The 19,078-nt window shown below is 41.9% G+C and overlaps 1 protein-coding gene across 1 annotated transcript; it reads left to right on the top strand.

Moving 5' to 3' along the window:
- Positions 1-799: 799 nt before the first annotated feature.
- Positions 800-17,743, top strand: ACP6 (acid phosphatase 6, lysophosphatidic). Its single transcript, XM_081326491.1, has 10 exons — positions 800-1,217; positions 2,585-2,713; positions 2,789-2,919; positions 3,232-3,311; positions 4,618-4,705; positions 12,552-12,684; positions 14,172-14,269; positions 14,432-14,527; positions 15,888-16,047; positions 16,939-17,743. The coding sequence occupies exons 1-10, from the start codon at positions 1,020-1,022 to the stop codon at positions 17,077-17,079; spliced, it is 1,254 nt and encodes a 417-aa protein (XP_081182617.1). The 5' UTR covers positions 800-1,019; the 3' UTR covers positions 17,080-17,743.
- The last annotated feature ends 1,335 nt before the right edge of the window (positions 17,744-19,078 follow it).

The raw sequence follows: 19,078 nt of genomic DNA, 5'->3' as shown, positions 1-19,078 counted from the left end.
AGATCTGAGGGTCTCTGGCAGAAGGAGGGTCTCTGGGCCAGGGCCAAGGCAGTGGGGGCCATTCCCTCACTGTTTCCAGGATGGCTTCGCGGGCCACATGAAACCACTTTGCGGGCCGGATCCGGCCCCCGGGCCTTGTGTTTGACATGTCTGATTTAGGCGATGCACACTCCCAAGTGCTGAAGCAATTACCCAACTGCCATCATTTAATAAGTCCAGGTGTGAACAGATTCCATGAGGAATAATGGATTTTCTCACTATTGGAGAATTATCGCAAGAGCATTAAGTTTGTGCTTATCTTTCAGAAAGAAAGTAATTCCTGTGGGTATTATGTTCTTGCACTCTATGCAGCAAGTATAAAGTAAGACTGTTTTATTTTTGTATGTATTAAATAAAAATAAAATATGAAAACGAGAATACTGTACTAATCACAAATCACTACCAGAGTTTTTAGCTTATTAGAATATTTTAAACTGGCACTTTTTGCATTATCACCGATTAATACCATTAAACTAATACACAACCGACTTGAGTTAGTTAGTTAGTTAGTTATTTTTTATTTATTTTTTTTTATTTTTTATTTATTACTATACTGCAACATGCCATGCTATAACTAAGTTTAAATCAAAGTCAAACTCTTCCAGGTCCCACCTCCACTCCCTCTCCCGACCCCGCACCAGCCACCGTCGCCAAACAAAAAGGACCCGACGCTCCCGCCCTGAGATTTAAATATCCTGATGTCCTCTGGGAGTCGTAGTTTTTTAGCCGCTGTTTGCAGAGGGAGGGAGGAACGAACAGAAAAGGAAAAGCTCATTTCTCACGATCCGCCTCCATGTTCAATGGGTTGGGAATTTGTTTCAGGAAGTCTTGGCAGTTGCAGAGGAGAAAAGTGGGGGGGCGGGTGTTTCTATTCGATGATTCGCGGGGCGTTCCCGGGCAAAGGCAGGGAAAGCCGCAGGCGGCTTCTTTTGAGTTGAGCTTCTACTTCCCCTGGATTTTTTTTAAGACGTTACATTAGCATGGATCTGTGGGCTCGGGTAGGCATGGTTGGCGCTCTGTCTTGTTACGTGCACCGCAAGAAGAGCGTCCTGGCCGAGGCTGGAAAGAGCAACGGAGAGAGCGGCAGCAATCGCGGCCGGCCAGAGCTGAAATTGGTGCAAGTTCTCTTTCGGCACGGGGCTCGTACGCCTCTCCGGCCAATCCCGGGCGTCGAGCAGGTGAGCAGGAGAGCGCCGCAGTGGGCGAAGTAAGCGCCGCCTTCTATGTATGTACCACATATCTAGCTAAACCGTGATTGACACCCAAAGTTCTGAAGATGTGCATTAGGAAACACAATTACCAGTCTCCTTTACAGGATAGTTGCTAAATTTAGATAACTTGCAACCATCCTGTAAAGGAGAGTGGTAACTGTGTTTCCTAATGCACTTCTTCAGAACTTTGGCTGTCGGTCACGGTTTAGCGCTCTATGTGGTGCACACGTAGCCTGGGTGTTGGTTAGAGATCAGTGTAGTTGCTGTTCAGTCACTAAGTCGTGTCTGACCCTTCATGATTCCATGGACCATAGCACACCAGGTCCCCCTGTCCTCCATTGTCCCCCTGACTTTGCCCAAATTCATGTTCATTGTGTTGATGACACTAGCCATGGGCAATCATGTTCTACGAACATTGGCTGTGAAAGAGGATTCCTGGCTTGGGTGATTTCCTCTTAGAAAGAGAGAAGGAACTGGTGCTTTCAAGAATGTTTGTTTTTTTTCCGTTGAGCCACAGTAGAAGTTGCCTTTTCTGGAAGCGGCCCAGCCATAATCTTGATTGCAACACAATTAAGACAGAGGGCTGTTGTACTCAAGTGGCAACGTGCATTTTACATGCTTGCACAGCTCAAGTTATGATCAAGCATGTCGAATTTTTTTACTGTACAAGATCAAATTTACAGTGTGTTTCTGTTTCACAGATCAAGTTAGGAAAAGTAACACATCTTCCAAAGGAAGTCAAATAAAATATAGAATTGGAAACAATTTTTTCAAACTTCCTGATATAATGATTTTTGCTCCTAGTGAATCTGATAGAAAGAAAAAAAAGGCATCCTAAGGCCTGACCCACAATGACAGTTAAACATGTTACAGTATTCATGGGTTCGAAGACGAGCATTGTACAGTACATCTATTTCATGGGACCACTGATTGTGTATGAGCAAGGGAAATTTCTTGGAAAAGCACTTGCTTACATTGAATGCTAATGACTGGTACATCTGTATTCTTAATTTTGGCTACAACATAATGGTCTGAAGGAGCCCTTCCCACCAGCAGCTTTTAATATGTTGAGGACAGCCAAGATGGGAAGCATCTGAAGGCTAATAGATAGACCTGATATTTAACATTCTTTACTGTATTATATATTCAGTGTTAAGGTCCATAAATACATTGTTTTCCATTGATTGTTAAATTTTGCTTAGATGTAAAAAAAATCCAATCTAGTTAGTTCTAATTCCTATTATCCCATCATTGATGATTGAGCTGAAGTATTATGTAAGTGGTTTAGAACTCATGATTTTTTAAATCAAACCTTTGTCATGTTTTTGAAACAGGTAGAGTGGGATCCTACTCTTCTGGAGATCCCTGCTCAAATGAAGTTTCCCTACATAGTAACTAATCTCACTGGTGGACCAAGACCATTTTCTCCTTATGAAGAAAATTACAAAAAAACAGTGCTGAAGGTATTTTGCTTCCCAAGCATTGTGTTTTCCTGTCTGCTGGTGAGCAGCTTTAAATGATTTTTTCTTTCTTTCTAGGGAGATGTAATTGTAGGACAGTTGACAAAAGTTGGCATGCAGCAAATGTTTGCCCTGGGGGAACGGCTAAGGAAACGTTACATTGAGGAGACTAATTTCCTGTCATCATCCTACAAACCCTCTGAGGTCTTGTAAGTTAGTATTCAGTAGTATATTTTATGTAGTATGTACTAATATTGAAGAAAAATGCAAAACTTATTTTTCCCAAAAATATCTCTGTGAGGTGGGCTCGTCTAAGACAAATTGACTAGTTCAGCCACCCAATGAGTTTCCATGGATGAGGATAGAATAGAACTTGTATCTCTCTCCCTCATAATTCAGCATCCTTAACCTTTATATCACATTTAATTTTACAAGTCTTGTAACACTCATCTATAATGTTTGTAAGAGTGTATGGAAGCAGTGGCCACCTTTGCTTAATTTCATTGTTTACTTTCTTTCAGCATCCGCTCCACTAATATTGATAGGAATCTGGAGTCCACACAATGTTTGTTAGCTGGGCTGTTCCAACAACAGAAAGAAGGTTAGCAGTGAAAGCTTTTCACTATTACTGAGTTTCCCCGAAAATAAGACCGGGTCTTAATTTTTTTTGCCTCCAAAAGAGGCACCAGGTCTTATTTTCAGGGGGTGGATTTTTATATTCACCTTGGCACCCACAGTCCCACCTAGCCGGCCCACTTCTTCTGTGGCCGAAGGAGCAGCTTCATTCTGCAGCTGCATTCTGGCCTGCATTTCGCAGTCAGGCCTTTCCAGAAGGCCACTGTATCCGAGTACCTATGGATTGAATCCGTAGCTCAGTTCTTAGCTGCAGTGGCCTTCCGGAAAGGCCCATGACTGAGAAATGTAGGCCTGGCTGCAGAAGAAGTGGGTGGTGAGGAGAGGCCAAGCTGCAAGATAAGTGGGTGTGGGGCATGTGGGGCATCTCCACCCCCCCCACCCCCACCCTAGCTTGATTTTTAAGTGTGTGCCTTGCCCCAAAACTAGGGCTTATTTGGGGGGTAGGGCTTATATTAGGCCCAACCCCAAAAATCAAGCTAGGATTTTCAGGGTAAGCCTTACTTTCAGGGAAACACAGGAAGTTTTCTGTCCCGCTTCATATCATGTCTGCCATCATGGATTCCCAGCCATTTTGTCACTTCGTCTAGGTGGATAACCCCATAAATAACTAGTTAGAATTCTACCATAAAATGAGGTGTAAAAATGCCAAAATCCACTATCCAAAACCTCACTAAAAAGGCAGCCCAATAAATTCCAGATTCTGTGTGGAATAGATGAAAGTTCTGGGATCCAAGATGTTAGAGGAGTTATAGGTTACTCAGAATAAAGTTATTTTGGCTTAAAGCTTGAAAGTCATGAAATTATAGGGAGAGGTAGTATCCTCTGAGCTTAGATTTGATTTGGTATCCCCAGCATTTATAATTATTAAAGGTTTTGTTTTAAGACATCAAAGCATATGTGATGTCTTTATAAAAAATTACAAAAATCTTGCAGTATGAGCTATTAAATGCAAGAGTTGAATATATCTCTGGCAAATATCTGATATGTTAATAAGTATTACTTGGCAGTATCTTTTAGTTTGCAGCCATGATATATCATTAACTTGCAAAGTAATGTACTTAGGAATAGAGGCTTGTAGACTTTCAAGAGTAGAAAACGTTCTTTAGGTTGTTCAAGTAGTAATAAAATGGAAAGGATACCACAAATACTTAAAATCCAAAATGTAGTTCAGATGGTTTTATATTATTTCAGAATGCAAGAAGTCTTAGTTTGAATCCTTTATATCTGTGATATTACAATTTGTGTAAGAGCAATTTTTCTTAATTACCCAGGAGCTGTTACCATTGTCACAGATAATGCAGAATCTGAAATCCTTTATCCCAATCCAGGGAATTGCCAACAACTTAAACGTTTGTATAGGTGAGTTGCCAATATATATATATATATGCATCAAAATATGAAAATGTTTAGAAAGCAATGTGGTAATTGGGTAATCAATAGTCCAGTAACAAAATCATTTGTACCTATCTCAGGTTAAATAATCTAAAAATCCTCTCTCTGTTTCCCATAATTACTATGTCACAATCAAGTTTACATTTCTAGTTATAACACAATCAGTTAAGATATTTATCGCTATATTTTTACTTATAGTTACCATGTCCTGTTTTTAAGATTTTACCAATTTTCAATTACAGTGCTCCAATTTAGCCTTTAAGATCCATAGTATTTAACTTTCAGGTAACCCAAATTTCCCCTATTTCATTACATAATAGTTATATCTAAAATACACATATTGCTTAGTTAAATACATTCTTATTTTATATCACAAATATATTTCACAGATATATTCTATTTGTCATCCTCATCACTTACTAATAAAGTATCCTTTATTGTCTCAATCCAACTTCTATATTATAAGTCAAAACTATATTCTAATAGCTAATTTTAATTTCCCTTGTAAGTCTAAATCCTAAATATTGAATCAAATAATATCTTTTAAAGTCTCCCCTTGACTCATTAAGTAAAATTTAGGCTCTTCCATTATAGATAAAAAAGAAAAAGAAAAAAACATTTTTTTTAAAGTCTAACTCTGGCTTTCTTTTCGTGCCAAGCAGGCTTCCATACCAATGCCTTTAAATCCTCAAATGGATCTCCCTTCATTCCTACACATGTTATTTGAATCAAGGGAGACCATCCAGTTGTCAATTTTTCAAAGCAACTGGCCTCTTTGTAATTAAATTGTGCTCTGATAGTTCAAGTCTCCGTGTTTGGATCAGTATATTTGTCATCAGTTCAGTCTGGTCTTCTTCTTCTTCCAGTTTCATCTGGCTTGGTGAGAGCTCATGTCCAGAGTTGAAGTTAAGTTAAGTTTAAGTTAAGTTTATTTGATTTCTATACCGCCCTTCTCCCGAGGGACTCAGGGCGGTTCACAGGGCATATATAAATAGCAGTACAAAAATTAAAAAGAAATTAAACCAATGCCCAATTAAAATACAACAACAATAGAATGATAAAAAACAATTAAAAAACCCATATTCCCCCATCAGGCCAGACCAGCTAATTCAAATAGGTGGGTCTTCAACCCGCGACGGAAGGATCAAAGGTCCGATGCCATCCGGAGCTCAACCGGCAGTTGGTTCCATAGTGCCGGAGCACCCACAGAGAAGGCCCTCCCCCTGGGGGCCACTAGTCGACATTCCTTGACCGGAGGCACCCTGAGGAGACCCTCTCTGTGGGCACGCACAGGGCGGAGGGGAGTTGACGCCGGCAGCAGGTGGTCCTCGAGGTATCCCGGACCCATGCCATGTAAGGACTTAAAGATCATAACCAAGACCTTGAACCTCACCCGGAAGACAACTGGTAACCAATGCAGCTCGCGGAGCAAAGGTGTAACATGGGAGTACCGGGAAACTCCCAAGACAACTCTCGTGGCCGCATTCTGTACCAGTTGGAGCCTCCGAGTGGTCTTCAAGGGAAGCCCCATGTAGAGAGCATTACAGTAGTCCAGGCGAGAGGTCACGAGCGCATGAGTGACCGTACACAGGGCATCCCGGTCCAGATAGGGCCGCAACTGGCACACCAGGCGAACCTGGGCGAAAGCCCCCCTAGTCACGGCCACTATATGATCTTCCAGAGTAAGTCGTGAATCTAGGAGGACTCCCAAGTTGCGAGCCCTATCCACGGGGGGTAAGGACTCACCCCCCATAGAAAGCGATGGAACATTTTGAATGTCCCGGGATGCCGGAATGTACAGCCACTCAGTCTTGTCAGGGTTGAGTTGAAGTCTGTTCCTCCCCATCCAGACCCGAACCGCCTCCAGGCAACGGGACATCACAGCGAGGGCATCACTGGGGTGGTTTGGGGTCGAAATGAAAAGTCGGGTATCATCGGCGTATTGATGATACCCAACTCCAAAACCACGAATGATCTCACCCAGCAGTTTCATGTAGATGTTGAACAGGAGAGGCGAGAGAACCGACCCCTGAGGAACTCCACAAACGAGAGACCTAGGGGCCGATCTCTGCCCCCCTGCCAACACCGACTGCGAGCGTCCCAGGAGATAGGAGGAGAACCACTGAAGAACTGTGCCTCCCACTCCCAATCCCCTGAGACGCCGCAGCAAGATACCATGGTCGATGGTATCGAAAGCCGCCGAGAGGTCTAATAGGACTAGGACAGAGAAATATCCCCTATCCCGAGCCCTCCAGAGATCATTCACCAGAGCGACCAATGCCGTCTCCGTGCTGTACCCGGGCCTGAAACCCGATTGGTACGGGTCCAGATAATCCACTTCATCCAGGACCAGAGGGAGCTGATGCGCCACCACACTCTCAACAACCTTCGCAAGAAAGCGAAGGTTGGAGACTGGATGAAAGTTGTTCAATACAGCTGGGTCCAAGGCAGGCTTCTTGAGGAGAGGTCTCACCACCGCCTCCTTCAAGACGGTGGGGAAATTACCCTCACTCAAAGAAGCAGATATAACCGCCTGGAACCAGCCTCGTGTCCTCTCCCTAGCTGCATAAACCAGCCAAGAAGGGCACGGGTCCAATAAACATGTGGTGGAGCTCAGCCTCCCCATAATCCTGTCCACTTCATCAGGGGTCACAGAATCAAACTCCTCCCAGATAACATTGACAAGACCGCCCGTGTCCTGATCGTCAGACTCTGTCCAGCTGGAGTCCAAACCAGTCCGAATCCGAGCGATTTTATCCGACAGATGTTGACTAAACTCCTCGGCACGACCCTGCAAGGGATCCTCCCTCACCTCCTGATTAAGCAGGGAGCGAGTCACCCTAAACAGGGCGGCCGGGCGATTATCTGCGGACGCGATGAGGGTAGAGAAGTAATTACACCTCGCCGCCCTCATCGCTACGAGATAAGACCTAATATAGGTTCTTAACCGCAACCGGTCGGATTCGGATCGGCTGGACCTCCAGCAGCTCTCTAGGCCCCGTTTCCGACGCTTCATCTCCCGGAGCTCCGCGGAGAACCATGGAGCTCGCTGGGATCTGCACCGGGTCAGGGGCCGCAAGGGTACAACCTGGTCAAGTGCCTCAGTGGCTGCCCTTTCCCAGGCTTCCACTAAGGCATCCGCCGAGTTGTGAGCAATGGAGGCAGGTGGGGACCCCAGCGCCGCTTGGAATCTATCAGGATCCATGGATTGTTGTTGTATGGTTGTCTAAGTTTTCAGTATGTTGTAGTTGTAAGTCTTTAGAACCCTCCATCTTAGTGTTGTTTTATTCAGTTTGTGTTGTTTTTTGGGTTGCAAGTTTTATAGTTGAGATCAAGGTTTGGCTATCGAGGTTCTCAGTAGATTGTACTTGTTGTTCTTTAAAGTCCTCTGTCTTGATATTAATTTCTTCCTCTTCTGTTGCTTTTTGGATTGTAGATTCGTCAGTTGAAATCAGGGCTTCATTTTGTAAATTTAGGCTGGCACCTTTGTCTTTCAGTCTGGATTTTGTCTTCTCAGTAATTTCAAGGATTGTTTCAAGTATAAGTTTATAGTTAAGTTGTGGATAGTATTCCTCACTTTCTAAGGTGTTTAGAGACAGTTCTTTAATGGAGGCTATTTTTAATAGAAGTCAGTGAATGTCCACCTCCACTATTTCTGGAAGTTGTTTTCTCCACCAGCTGTTTCAAATGCCAAGGTCAGCTAGGCTGTAGCCAGGTCTTACAGTAAAAGGTAAATTTCCTTGCTGTTCCAGGCTTCACCACAAGATGTCCTTAGTAGCATATAAAATCCTTTTCCAAGCTCCAGTTAAGTTTTTATCCAGTTTAATTTTTCCCTTTTTCTTTCCCCAGCTTAACAAGTAGATAGGGCAGGGGCAGGCAACCTTGGCTCTTTTATGACTCGTGGACTTCAACTCCCAGAATTCCTGAGCCAGCATGGCTCAGCATGAAAACCTCTCCCTTTCTCCTCAGCATGGCTGGCTCAGGAATTCTGGGAGATGAAGTCCACGAGTCATAAAAGAGCCAAGGTTGCCTACCCCTGAGATAGGGTAACAGGTCCCCATAGAAATAGGAACTTTTTGGGACCCCAAATATCCAAAAGGTGCAAGTCCAATTTTTAGTTGTTTAATTTAGTTATATTTTTCTTTTTTTTCCAAAGCTTTAAATCCCCAAGTAGGCAGACGCCGCTATTCCAAAGGGGGAGAAGAAATTTTCAAAACGCTCCCACAGGAAAGTAGTTGGGGGAATAAGAAAGGTAGGGTCTCACCCAGTTCCTCTGCGCTGCTTTCTTCGTGCTTATTAGTGCTTTTGGCTTTTGGCTGGTACGGCCATGTTAATGGCCAATCTTTTCTTCGTCGTCCAGAGGAGCTGCACCAGATCAAACAGAGGGGCTGCCGCCCCTCTGCGATCAGTCGAAAGGCCTCCTCATGGTTGTCGCCCCTCCAGGGCGACTTTCGACCCTTTTCAAGGTCTTCCAATGGAGGAAAACCAAGCGGCGGGAAGGAGAGCTCTCCGCGCATGTCCACGAGCGCAAACCAGAAGCCAGTTGCTGGTATATTTTTGATTGATGTTATTGAATATTTAATATGTATAGAATACCCTGTGATGGCCCAAAAAGCAGCTTGTAATAGCCTTGTCCAAAGCAGCCATGGGTTCTAATTTGAATTTCTGAACAGAATAATTTTAATGTATGTAGAGAGCTCCAGGTTGATGACAACTGATGTAAGACAGCTTCATTATCAAAAGCAGCATGTGTTATCCTAAATTCATTGGTTATGCTTTTAGGAATGGGTAGTTAAATTTGGCTTGTTGTGCACAGTTGATCTTCAAAGAGTGTGGCCATGTTCCAGGTTTATGCATGGAGCAAGTTGAACCTTGCCTCTTTCACTATCATTATAGGTAAGTGTAGATAACTACAAAAGCCTTCCGCAAATGGTTGTAATCATTATTGCCAGAGTCTTAGACTAATGTAGTAAGAACAACTGCAAAATACTAATACAAAATAGAAAAAGGCTCGTTAGCTGTTTAGATCACAGCTGTATTCCATGAATTACTAACTAGAACTCCCAGGAAACTGTAATAAATAACCTAACACACATTCCATTTGCAGTTTAGAAAATGAATAAAATTCTTTCAGAAGGTTCCCTGAGGTTGAAATGGAAAAAAAAGTAACAATATGGTATCTAACAATGCCTACTCAATCATATGTTATGCTGATGTTCAAAGAAAGCCAATGGTATTTAGTTCCTGGGTCCTTCAATGGTGGCTACTAGGTTCCATGTGTCACGAGATCTATTTTTTTCCATGTAGATAGAATTCAAAACAAATGGGAACTAGCATACAACCCTAATTTCAGGAATGTCTCTGGCCTCTGTACTTACCCGGGGAACTTCTTGGGGAGAAAAAAAATGCAGAAGGCTGCTGCCCACTGATAAATTTTAAAGTGTCCCTATATAAAAGCAAAAGTGAAATAGGGTGGTGATAAGCATCTTGCATAGCTGTAAAAAGTCTCATAATAATAATAATAAACCTTTATTGTCAAAGTACAACATGTGTACATTGAGATTAGCTGAGCCTCCCCCCCCGTGCTCTCTCCCCCCAACACACAGTGATAACAAACCCTCCATCCTACCACACCATGTGAACCAACTACACCACACACCGGCCTCCCAAGTCAATTCTGCATAAGATTATGTCCCATTTAAAAGCCTAACAGCCCACGGATAAAAGCTATTTTTCAGCCTGTTGGTACGGCTGGCTATATTCCTATATCTCCTACCGGATGGTAGGAGAGTAAAGAGATACCGTCCAGGGTGTGAGTCATCCCTGAGAATCTTCCTCACTCTTCCAAGGCAACGAGCCCTGGCGATGTCATCAGTGGTGTCAGGGAACAGCCCACAATGTCTTGTGCTGTGCTCACTACCCTCTGTAATACTTTCCTGTCCGCGGCTGTCAGACCAGCATACCAAACCACAATACCATACGAGAGGACGCTCTCTATAGTAGACCGGTAAAAGAGGGTCATTAGCTGTTGTTCTACCCTGTTCTTCCGCAAGACCCTAAGAAAGTGAAGCCTCTGTTGGGCCTTTCTAGCCACCTGGGTTGTGTTAACTTTCCAGGTCAGATCTTCACAGAGGTAGACTCCCAGAAATTTAAAGGAGGAAACTCTCTCCACACAGTCCTCCCCGATGTAAAGTGGGGCAGGTTCCTCCTTTTTTCTCCGGAAGTCTAACACCATCTCTTTCATCTTGCCGATGTTTAGGTGCAAGTTGTTGTTACTACACCATATGGATAGTTTTTGTACCTCCGCCCTATATGCTCTCTCATCCCCACCTGTAATAAGACCCACCACAGTTGTATCATCTGCGAACTTGATTATCGCAGTGGATGGGTCAGATGATACACAATCATAAGTGTATAAAGAGTACAGGTAGGGGCTAAGCACACAGCCCTGTGGCGTGCCGGTGCAAAGCTTCAGGGGGGTGGACAAAGCAGACCATCCATATATCTTCTAATAAAAAAGGTTGTATTCTTATCCCATGGCCATTTTGTTAGGAGTGCCATAATCTACATTCAAAATCTATGCTTAAGAAAACTGATAATTACTGATCTGGAGTATAATATAGGCTTCAGTTCTGCCATTCTTGATGAAACCCATATAGTGATTGTAGCCTATATACAGGTAGCAGCTAATCCCAAGTCTCACTGACCACCTGCGTGCGCGCGCACGCACGCGCGCACACAGACAGAGAGAGAGAGAGATTGAGATTTCAACTGACAGCAGTCACCTGGGACTTGCCACTTCCCTAGTGACTTTGGTTGTTGAAAACTAACATGAAATTGCAAAGAGGTGGTCAACAATCCTCACTTAGCAGTGGCAATGAGGACTGTAGGGATTGCCATCACTGAGTGATGCTGTCATGTGATGTCACACTTTAGAATTACATCACTTTGTGATGGAAATTACAGTCCCAATTGCCTTTGTAATTCATGAGCTGCCTGTAGTGATATGGATAGATCTTGAAGATTCTGGTATTTTCTTAAAATATTGCAAACATTTTTTAAAACCTTTTTACTTCAATCTTCTAAATCAGGGGTGTCAAACTCAATTTCATTGAGGGCCGCATCAGCATTGCAGTTGCCCTCAGGGGGCCGGGTGGGTATGGCCAGGGTGGGCGTGGCCTACTGGGTGGGCGTGGCCAGCTTCTACATGGTTCGCATCAAGGGTGCCTATGGGGGCCTGGGCAGGAGTGGGACAGATCTGAGGGTCTCTGGCAGAAGGAGGGTCTCTGGGCCAGGGCCAAGGCAGTGGGGGCCGTTCCCTCACTGTTTCCAGGATGGCTTTGCAGCCCACATGAAACCACTTCGCGGGCGGGATCTGTCCCCCGGGCCTTGTGTTTGACATGTCTGTTCTAAATGAATATGGGTAGAAATTTAAACATCTGCTTAAATGAGCCCGTGCTATTTGAAATTGATTTTGAATTTAGTATCTTCTATAACTGTATGTTTTGAAAATGATGCAGAAAGAGTGGTTCAGAACTTGTCTGATAAGCCTTAAAGCAGTTGCACCTTTTAAGGGCTACTGTAGAAAGCACACACAAAAAACCCTCTCATTGAAGTATAAGCCTAAATACATTTATACTTACACAGATTCTGAAACATGCAGAACTATACCTTCAGCCTGTGTATTTCACATTGCTATACCCTTCATTTTTGAGAGGTACAAGCCAAAAAACCCAGTACATCTACTGTTGATTTTTGTGACCTACAAAGCAACATTTAAGAAGCACCTGAAGCACTTTGTTTTCCTTGACAGAGATGGATGGGCTAGTTTGAATTTGCACCAAGGCATCTTAGAAGATCTGACAAATATTAAACAAAAGTTGGGCATTAGTAATGAGCAAAAAGTAGACTTCCTCCTCCTCCTTGACAACATTTTTGCAGAACAGGTAAACTTCTTGTTTTCTTCAACTGTTAAAGCGTTGTATGCAATTCTGTGGGGAAAAACCACACTCAAGAAATCGTCATCAAGCATGCAAGATTCCTCAGTGCAGAAGTAGGAAGAGGGGTAAGTCTAGTGAGGCAATCGCACAACTTCCTTTAAACAAGACAAAATGCGTTCTTTTTCAAGTCTGAACCTTAATCTCCTTCTCTCAATAGCTGTACCTTGCCTAAATGGTCAGTCACATTCATTGCTCTTTATTCTCTCCCCACCTAATGTATTTCCATTATTTTTCATAAAACTTTATTATTATTAAATATACCTGTTTGTAAATGCTGAATTTCTCCAGCTGATGTCATTCCTCTGCTTCAGTTCCTGTAATTCCTGGTCTGAATATTTACAGGAATTAAGCATAAAAGGCAAGACAGCAGCAAAGGGAACATTTGGACCCGCTTTTTTACTAATATCCTAAGATAGGAGCAAATAATATGTATGCAATTCCCATTTATAATGAACATGGATTAGATTTTGTGTAATATTAAGGTACGCGGTGGCTCAGTGGGTTAGGACGCTAAGCTTGTCGATCAGAAGGTCGGCAGTTTGGCGGGTCGAATCCCAAGTGCCGCGTAACAGAGTGAGCGCCTGTTACTCGTCCCAGCTTCTGCCAACCTAGCAGTTCGAATGCACGTAAAAATGCAAGTAGAAAAATAGGGACCACTACAGTGGGAAGGTAACAGCGTTCCATGCGCCTTTGGCGTCTAGTCATGCCGGCCACATGACCACTGAGACGTCCTCGGACAAGCGCTGGCTCTTCGGCTTTGAAACGGAGATGAGCACCGGCCCCTAGAGTTGGAAACGACTAGCACGCATGTGCGGGGGAACCTTTACCTTAATATTAAGGTAACCCTTTTAAAATTAGTTGTATTTCTCTATATTTGTTTAGTTTTAATGTTGATTTTACTTGACAAAATCTTTGAATGGTAGACTTGGAAGTCAGTTGATCTATATTAAAGTCAGTTAATGTAGAAATGGCTCAGGCTTTGATAACATTTGCATAAACAGGAAATAATACCTGAACACATATTGCACATTTTGTTATGCAGTTAAGATGAGTTGTTTTTCAAGGAAACGTGGCATGGTGTGAATGGCATTTTATCATTGGAAGGTCACAGTTCCTTGCAACATATTTAAAAGTCACAGTTGCTGTACACAAATTTCTAGATTTTTCAAATTTTGTTCCTACTATTTTTCTACTGTTGAATACTCTAGTCTTAATTTATATTTAGGTATGTCAGCATATCTGGATTCCTGACCATATAATTCTATTTTGGCCCAAGGAAATGTGCCGTTTTGCTATCGCCTAAAATTCCTGTCAAAATTACTATTAGTTAACTGTCTCCAGACATGCAGATGTATGTCCATGGTAGTGATCTCAACTTAGATGTCATTTTGAGATCTGTATTTTACTTAATTTACACAATGTTATCTTTTCAGGCACATGACCTACCAAGTCACCCTGTTTTGAAGAATTTTATGCAACTAATTGAGCAGAGAGCTGTTGACTCATTCTTTTATATTACTAACAGCTCAAGGTGAGCATGGGATGGCTGAGTGGCACCATCTGTTCGATACTAGTAACTTTAAAGTCTACTTTAGGGTCTCTTACCTGTTAAACCAATTATGTAGAACTGATAAAGAGGCTATATATCTTCAAGACTTGTTTTGATAGTATCCAATATTTTTCTTTCCCATAGGCAGATTCTTCAGATGTCTGTTGGTCCTCTCCTGAATGCCATGGAGGACAACATTAAGAAGGCAATAGAGCCTCCCACTTCTGATATTAAGACCAGGTATGTAAATTGTAGAAATTAGTCTCCCTGTCTTCACTTGCAGCAGAACACATAACTGAGAAGCATTCAAAGATCACCATTACTCTGAGCACATCTTGCTAATAAAAACCTGCGCACATGGACCTTACATGCAATTGATAATTAGAGACCAGACCAGGCATAGTTTAAAGCAGGGATGTCAAACTGCCAGCCCACAGGCCAGTTGCATCATGCAGAGGCCGCGCCCACCCCAGCTCCGGCAATGTGAAAAAAGTCACGATACATGACGACACGTCAGGTGACGCGGCAAGTTTGACACCTGTGGTTTAAAGCCATGGGTTTAAATGTCCTATGTGTTATCTGTGCACTGGGAAATTCTGCACTGGGAAATACTAGTCTTAGACCAAAGCATCTGAATAGGCAAGACGTTTGTCTATTTTAATATTGTTGAGTAGTTCTGTAATCATAGCCCCTTCCAGGAATTGAATCGGTAGAAAAAGGCTAAATAAAATGATGAGACTGTGATGGCTAATCATCAATAATGAGCTAGAAAAGTAAAAAGAGAAAGTTGGAGTAGCTTGGTAGGATGGAGAAGGGACAATGATTAGGCAATTGCTATTAGATTTAATATTTAGGTCCTGCATGTTCAAGACTATTGTGCCTGCCTGCACAGCTGTCCTCTTAAAAGCACATTTGGGAACACTTGACTGTAAGGCTCATTTAAGGGTAGACCCTTCACCCTTCCAGAGTGTATGTTTGGAAGAAGAAAAGTATCATAGGCTTCCTAACATAGCCACCCAATTCCTATGGATTCAGTCTTTTTTTTTTTGCAGGAGGTTCGTTTCTGGTTTTGTTACTGTTCATGTGTAATGGAGCCTTCTGTATTACATAGATGTAAGGAAAATGGGTAAACATTGGCAAACACTGGCGATTCACTTTGGGTTAAAGGAAACTTTTGTTAGATGAGGAATGTAAGATTTGTGAGAACCATGACAAGTTTAATATTTTGGGTTGGTCGTTGCATGCTTTAAATTGGCATGATTTTCTTTAAATAGCCTGAATTATTTTTAATATAGATTACATGAGTGTCTTTTACAATAGCTACCATGAGACCCTTGAATATTTCTACTAGGTGGAAGCATTCTTCATGTAATTCAGCTACTTCTGCTTGTGTGATTTATACAGCTTCTATCCTCTTCAAATGGAACTATCTCACTGAATTGTCTGAGAATGAAATCCTTGCAAAAGGATTGTGTATTTTGCTTTAAAGTATTAGTTCACTGTTCATGAAAACTAATCCTAAATGGAATGAAGATATGTAATAAATAGTTCCTTATACATTGGATGTGCTAAGAGTACATTATACTTATTTTGCATTTAGGAAGCTCATCCTCTATGCTGTTCATGATGTTACACTCTTCCCATTGCTGGTGGCGATGGGGGTCTTCAATTCAAAGTGGCCTCCATATGCAGCAGATGTGACTCTGGAACTCTATCAGTATTCCAAGGATTGGTTTATACGACTGATCTATAATGGAGAGGTACAAATTCTGGGCCACTTCTACTACTATTACTACGTGGCTATCCTTAGCAAATGTCAGGTTGCATGTTTCATACGAATATGAGCAATATAACAGATCACATCACTTTCCAAAAATGGCATATTGGATCTTTGCCATCATGGTTTGTTCTAATCTCTGCCTTGTTAAAAAATGAAGCAATCAGTACTACAGTGCTTCTGAAGAAATAACTAAGAATGATGTGCCCTATAAATAACAGGTATCAATGTGTCAATCTTTCCTAGATGCCGTTTGGGCTCTGTGCCTCAATAGATTATTTTTTTCATTGCTCAAGGCAATTGTTTTAAGAATGGGCAAACTGCTTTTTTTCCCATGGCAATTAACACATCCATGTAATGCATTCAAAATTTGAAATGAACCCATTTAGCAAAAAGTTGGGAGTTGTGCTCAAAAATGTATCCAATGGCAATTCAAAGTACCGATTGTCATCTTTATATGGCATGGGACCAGGTTGCTCATGGAACTGCTTTTCCCTATGCACATCTTTCTGTCCCACTAGTTTGGTAGATGCTTGTTCCAGGTCCCCTCTTTTAAATGTTGCCATTTAGTGGGGCCAAGGAAGCAGGCCTTTTCCATAGCCTCTTCCACAGCCTTCCTCTTGAGTTGCAGAGTCTCTTTCCTCCTCACCTTCTGGGTAGCTGTTAAGACTTGGATTTTACTTCAGGTGCTAAATCAGGAGGGGATGAGAGGCCAATATTTGTGATTCTGCAATGAGATTATTATAGGGCTTGGTGGCTTGAGTTGTTTTTAATTAGTCTTCTTTTGTTATTTAACTGTTACCCATCCAAAGTTATTTTATATAAGGATGGCCATTCAAATCTCTTTTTGCAAAATAACTTTTTTATTTTATAGGAGCTGATTCCAAGAGGATGTAAAGATGGCTTGTGTCCACTAGAAGATTTTTTAAATGCTCTTTCAGAACATAGCACAAAGCCACTGGTGTATAAAATGATTTGTTCCCAAACAGAAGAGGCAGTTTTGCAACACAATTGATCAGGAAAGCACATTACGTTTTCTAACTATTGTAAAAATAATGTATTAATCACTGCTATAATTTAGTAGCTGAAACAGCAAGAAAAAGCTTGCTATAATGGTGAAAATGGATCATGGTTTCACATTTTGGAAATGAGCATTAGTAGTAGAATGTAAATTATTTTAGACAGGGTATACATTACTACTTACAGACAATATTAATGTCAAAGAGCAATTAGCTTATCATTCTTCATAATATATTCTCCAGTAATATATTCAAATTCCCTTTTATAAAGAACATGGACTGCTTTTTAAAGTTTGAATCTCTTACTAAACATTTTAAATTGAGCTGAATATAATCTTTCTAGACAATTTTTAAAGTTAAGGTATAACCACAGAACTAATTTTTCCTACATATTTTAATTAATATTAATTTAATGAAGAGCCTGCCTAAAAATATAGCTTTTAGAAACTACTTGTATTATCAATAATAAAGTTTCCTTCTTTTAACTGTCATGTTATCCTTATCACATCAATCAATAATAAAGCAGTTAAGGCTGAAAAATAATTTCTCATTTGAAATGGGAAATAGCTTATTAGGTACTGTACCCTAGGGGAAATGGTTTAAAAAATTAGCTGTGTGTATATCATTGAGCCAGAAAACATGTTTGAGTATTTTTACTGTTATTAAGAATGCAGACAATGTTAATGTTGCTGAAGTACTGAATCAATGAATATTCCATGTGGCTCTTAACTGCGTTAGTAATTGTGTATAGTAATCGTATTTACTATTGTAATAGAACTAGTATCTGATTGTGATTTATGTTATGGGTTATAGCCAGTGCTTTTTTTTGTATAAGAAAAAGGTGCCAGAACTCACACATGTCATACAACCTGCCTTGCCTGTCCTACAAGGTTCCATCCAAAAAAGGTGCCGGAACACCGTTCTGAGCGTTCTGTGAGAAAAAAAGCCCTGGTTATAGCAAAACTAGGCTACCTAAATTCACTATCTATATTCTTCAGCTATCATGGTTTTCTAGTTGGTAAAATTTTAATTCCAGGCCCGCTCCATTGCTGAGTAGGGAAAGAATTCACATCTGACCTACAGATCTGCATAGATCAGCTAAGATGATGGAATAGGGAAGGATATTTTTGTGTTAAATTTAGGGGTGCAGATTAGTCCTATCCATTTCTCTCATGCGATTCATCATATTTTTAACTTTGATCAATTTAGCCTATGGCTGAAAATATTGTTCAGTGATGTCAGTTAGGCAAAAACACACGGCACAGTGTGACTAAATAAAGATTCCTCTGCAAGGAAAAAAATAATAATCACTGTCAACATTTAAACCTGACATCTGTCAGCAACAGTAGTAATAAATCTAGGTGATTTATTAATAGTTACTCCAAGCGCATGAAATACATGTTTTTGGAGAAAACAGATTATTTTATTAATACCCTGTCTTTACCATTTTTATAAATAGCTCAAGGCAGCAACAGTTCTTCCTCTTCCTCCTTTCCCAACAGTAACCCTGTGAGGTGGATTGGGCTGAGATGTTTCACAGCCAGCTTTGACTAAGAAAAGGACTAGAAGTCAGTCTCCTGCTTTGTAGCTTCGTGTGTTAAACATTAGAGCAGGGGTGTCAAACTCAATTTCATTGAGGGCCGCATCAGCATTGCGGTTGCCCTCAGGGGGCCGGGTGGGTATGGCCAGGGTGGGCATGGCCTACTGGGTGAGCGTGGCTAGGGTGCGTATGGCCTACTGGGTGGGCGTGGCCAGCTCTACATTGTTCACATCAAGGGTGCCTATGGGGGCCTGGGCAGGAGTGGGACAGATCTGAGGGTCTCTGGCAGAAGGAGGGACTCTGAGTCAGGACCAAGGCAGAGGGGGCCGCTCCCTCACTGTTTCCAGGATGGCTTTGCGGGCTGCATGAAACCACTTCACGGGCCGGATCCGGCCCCCGGGCCTTGTGTTTGACACGTCTGCATTAGAGGGAACTGTCCCATCTCCATCCAAGGC

Source organism: Vipera berus, assembly GCF_964194415.1.
Source record: "Vipera berus genome assembly, chromosome: 4".
Classification (NCBI taxonomy): Eukaryota; Metazoa; Chordata; class Lepidosauria; order Squamata; family Viperidae; genus Vipera; species Vipera berus.
Note: the sequence above shows the minus strand (reverse complement) of the source record. Positions and strands in the feature narration are given on the sequence as shown.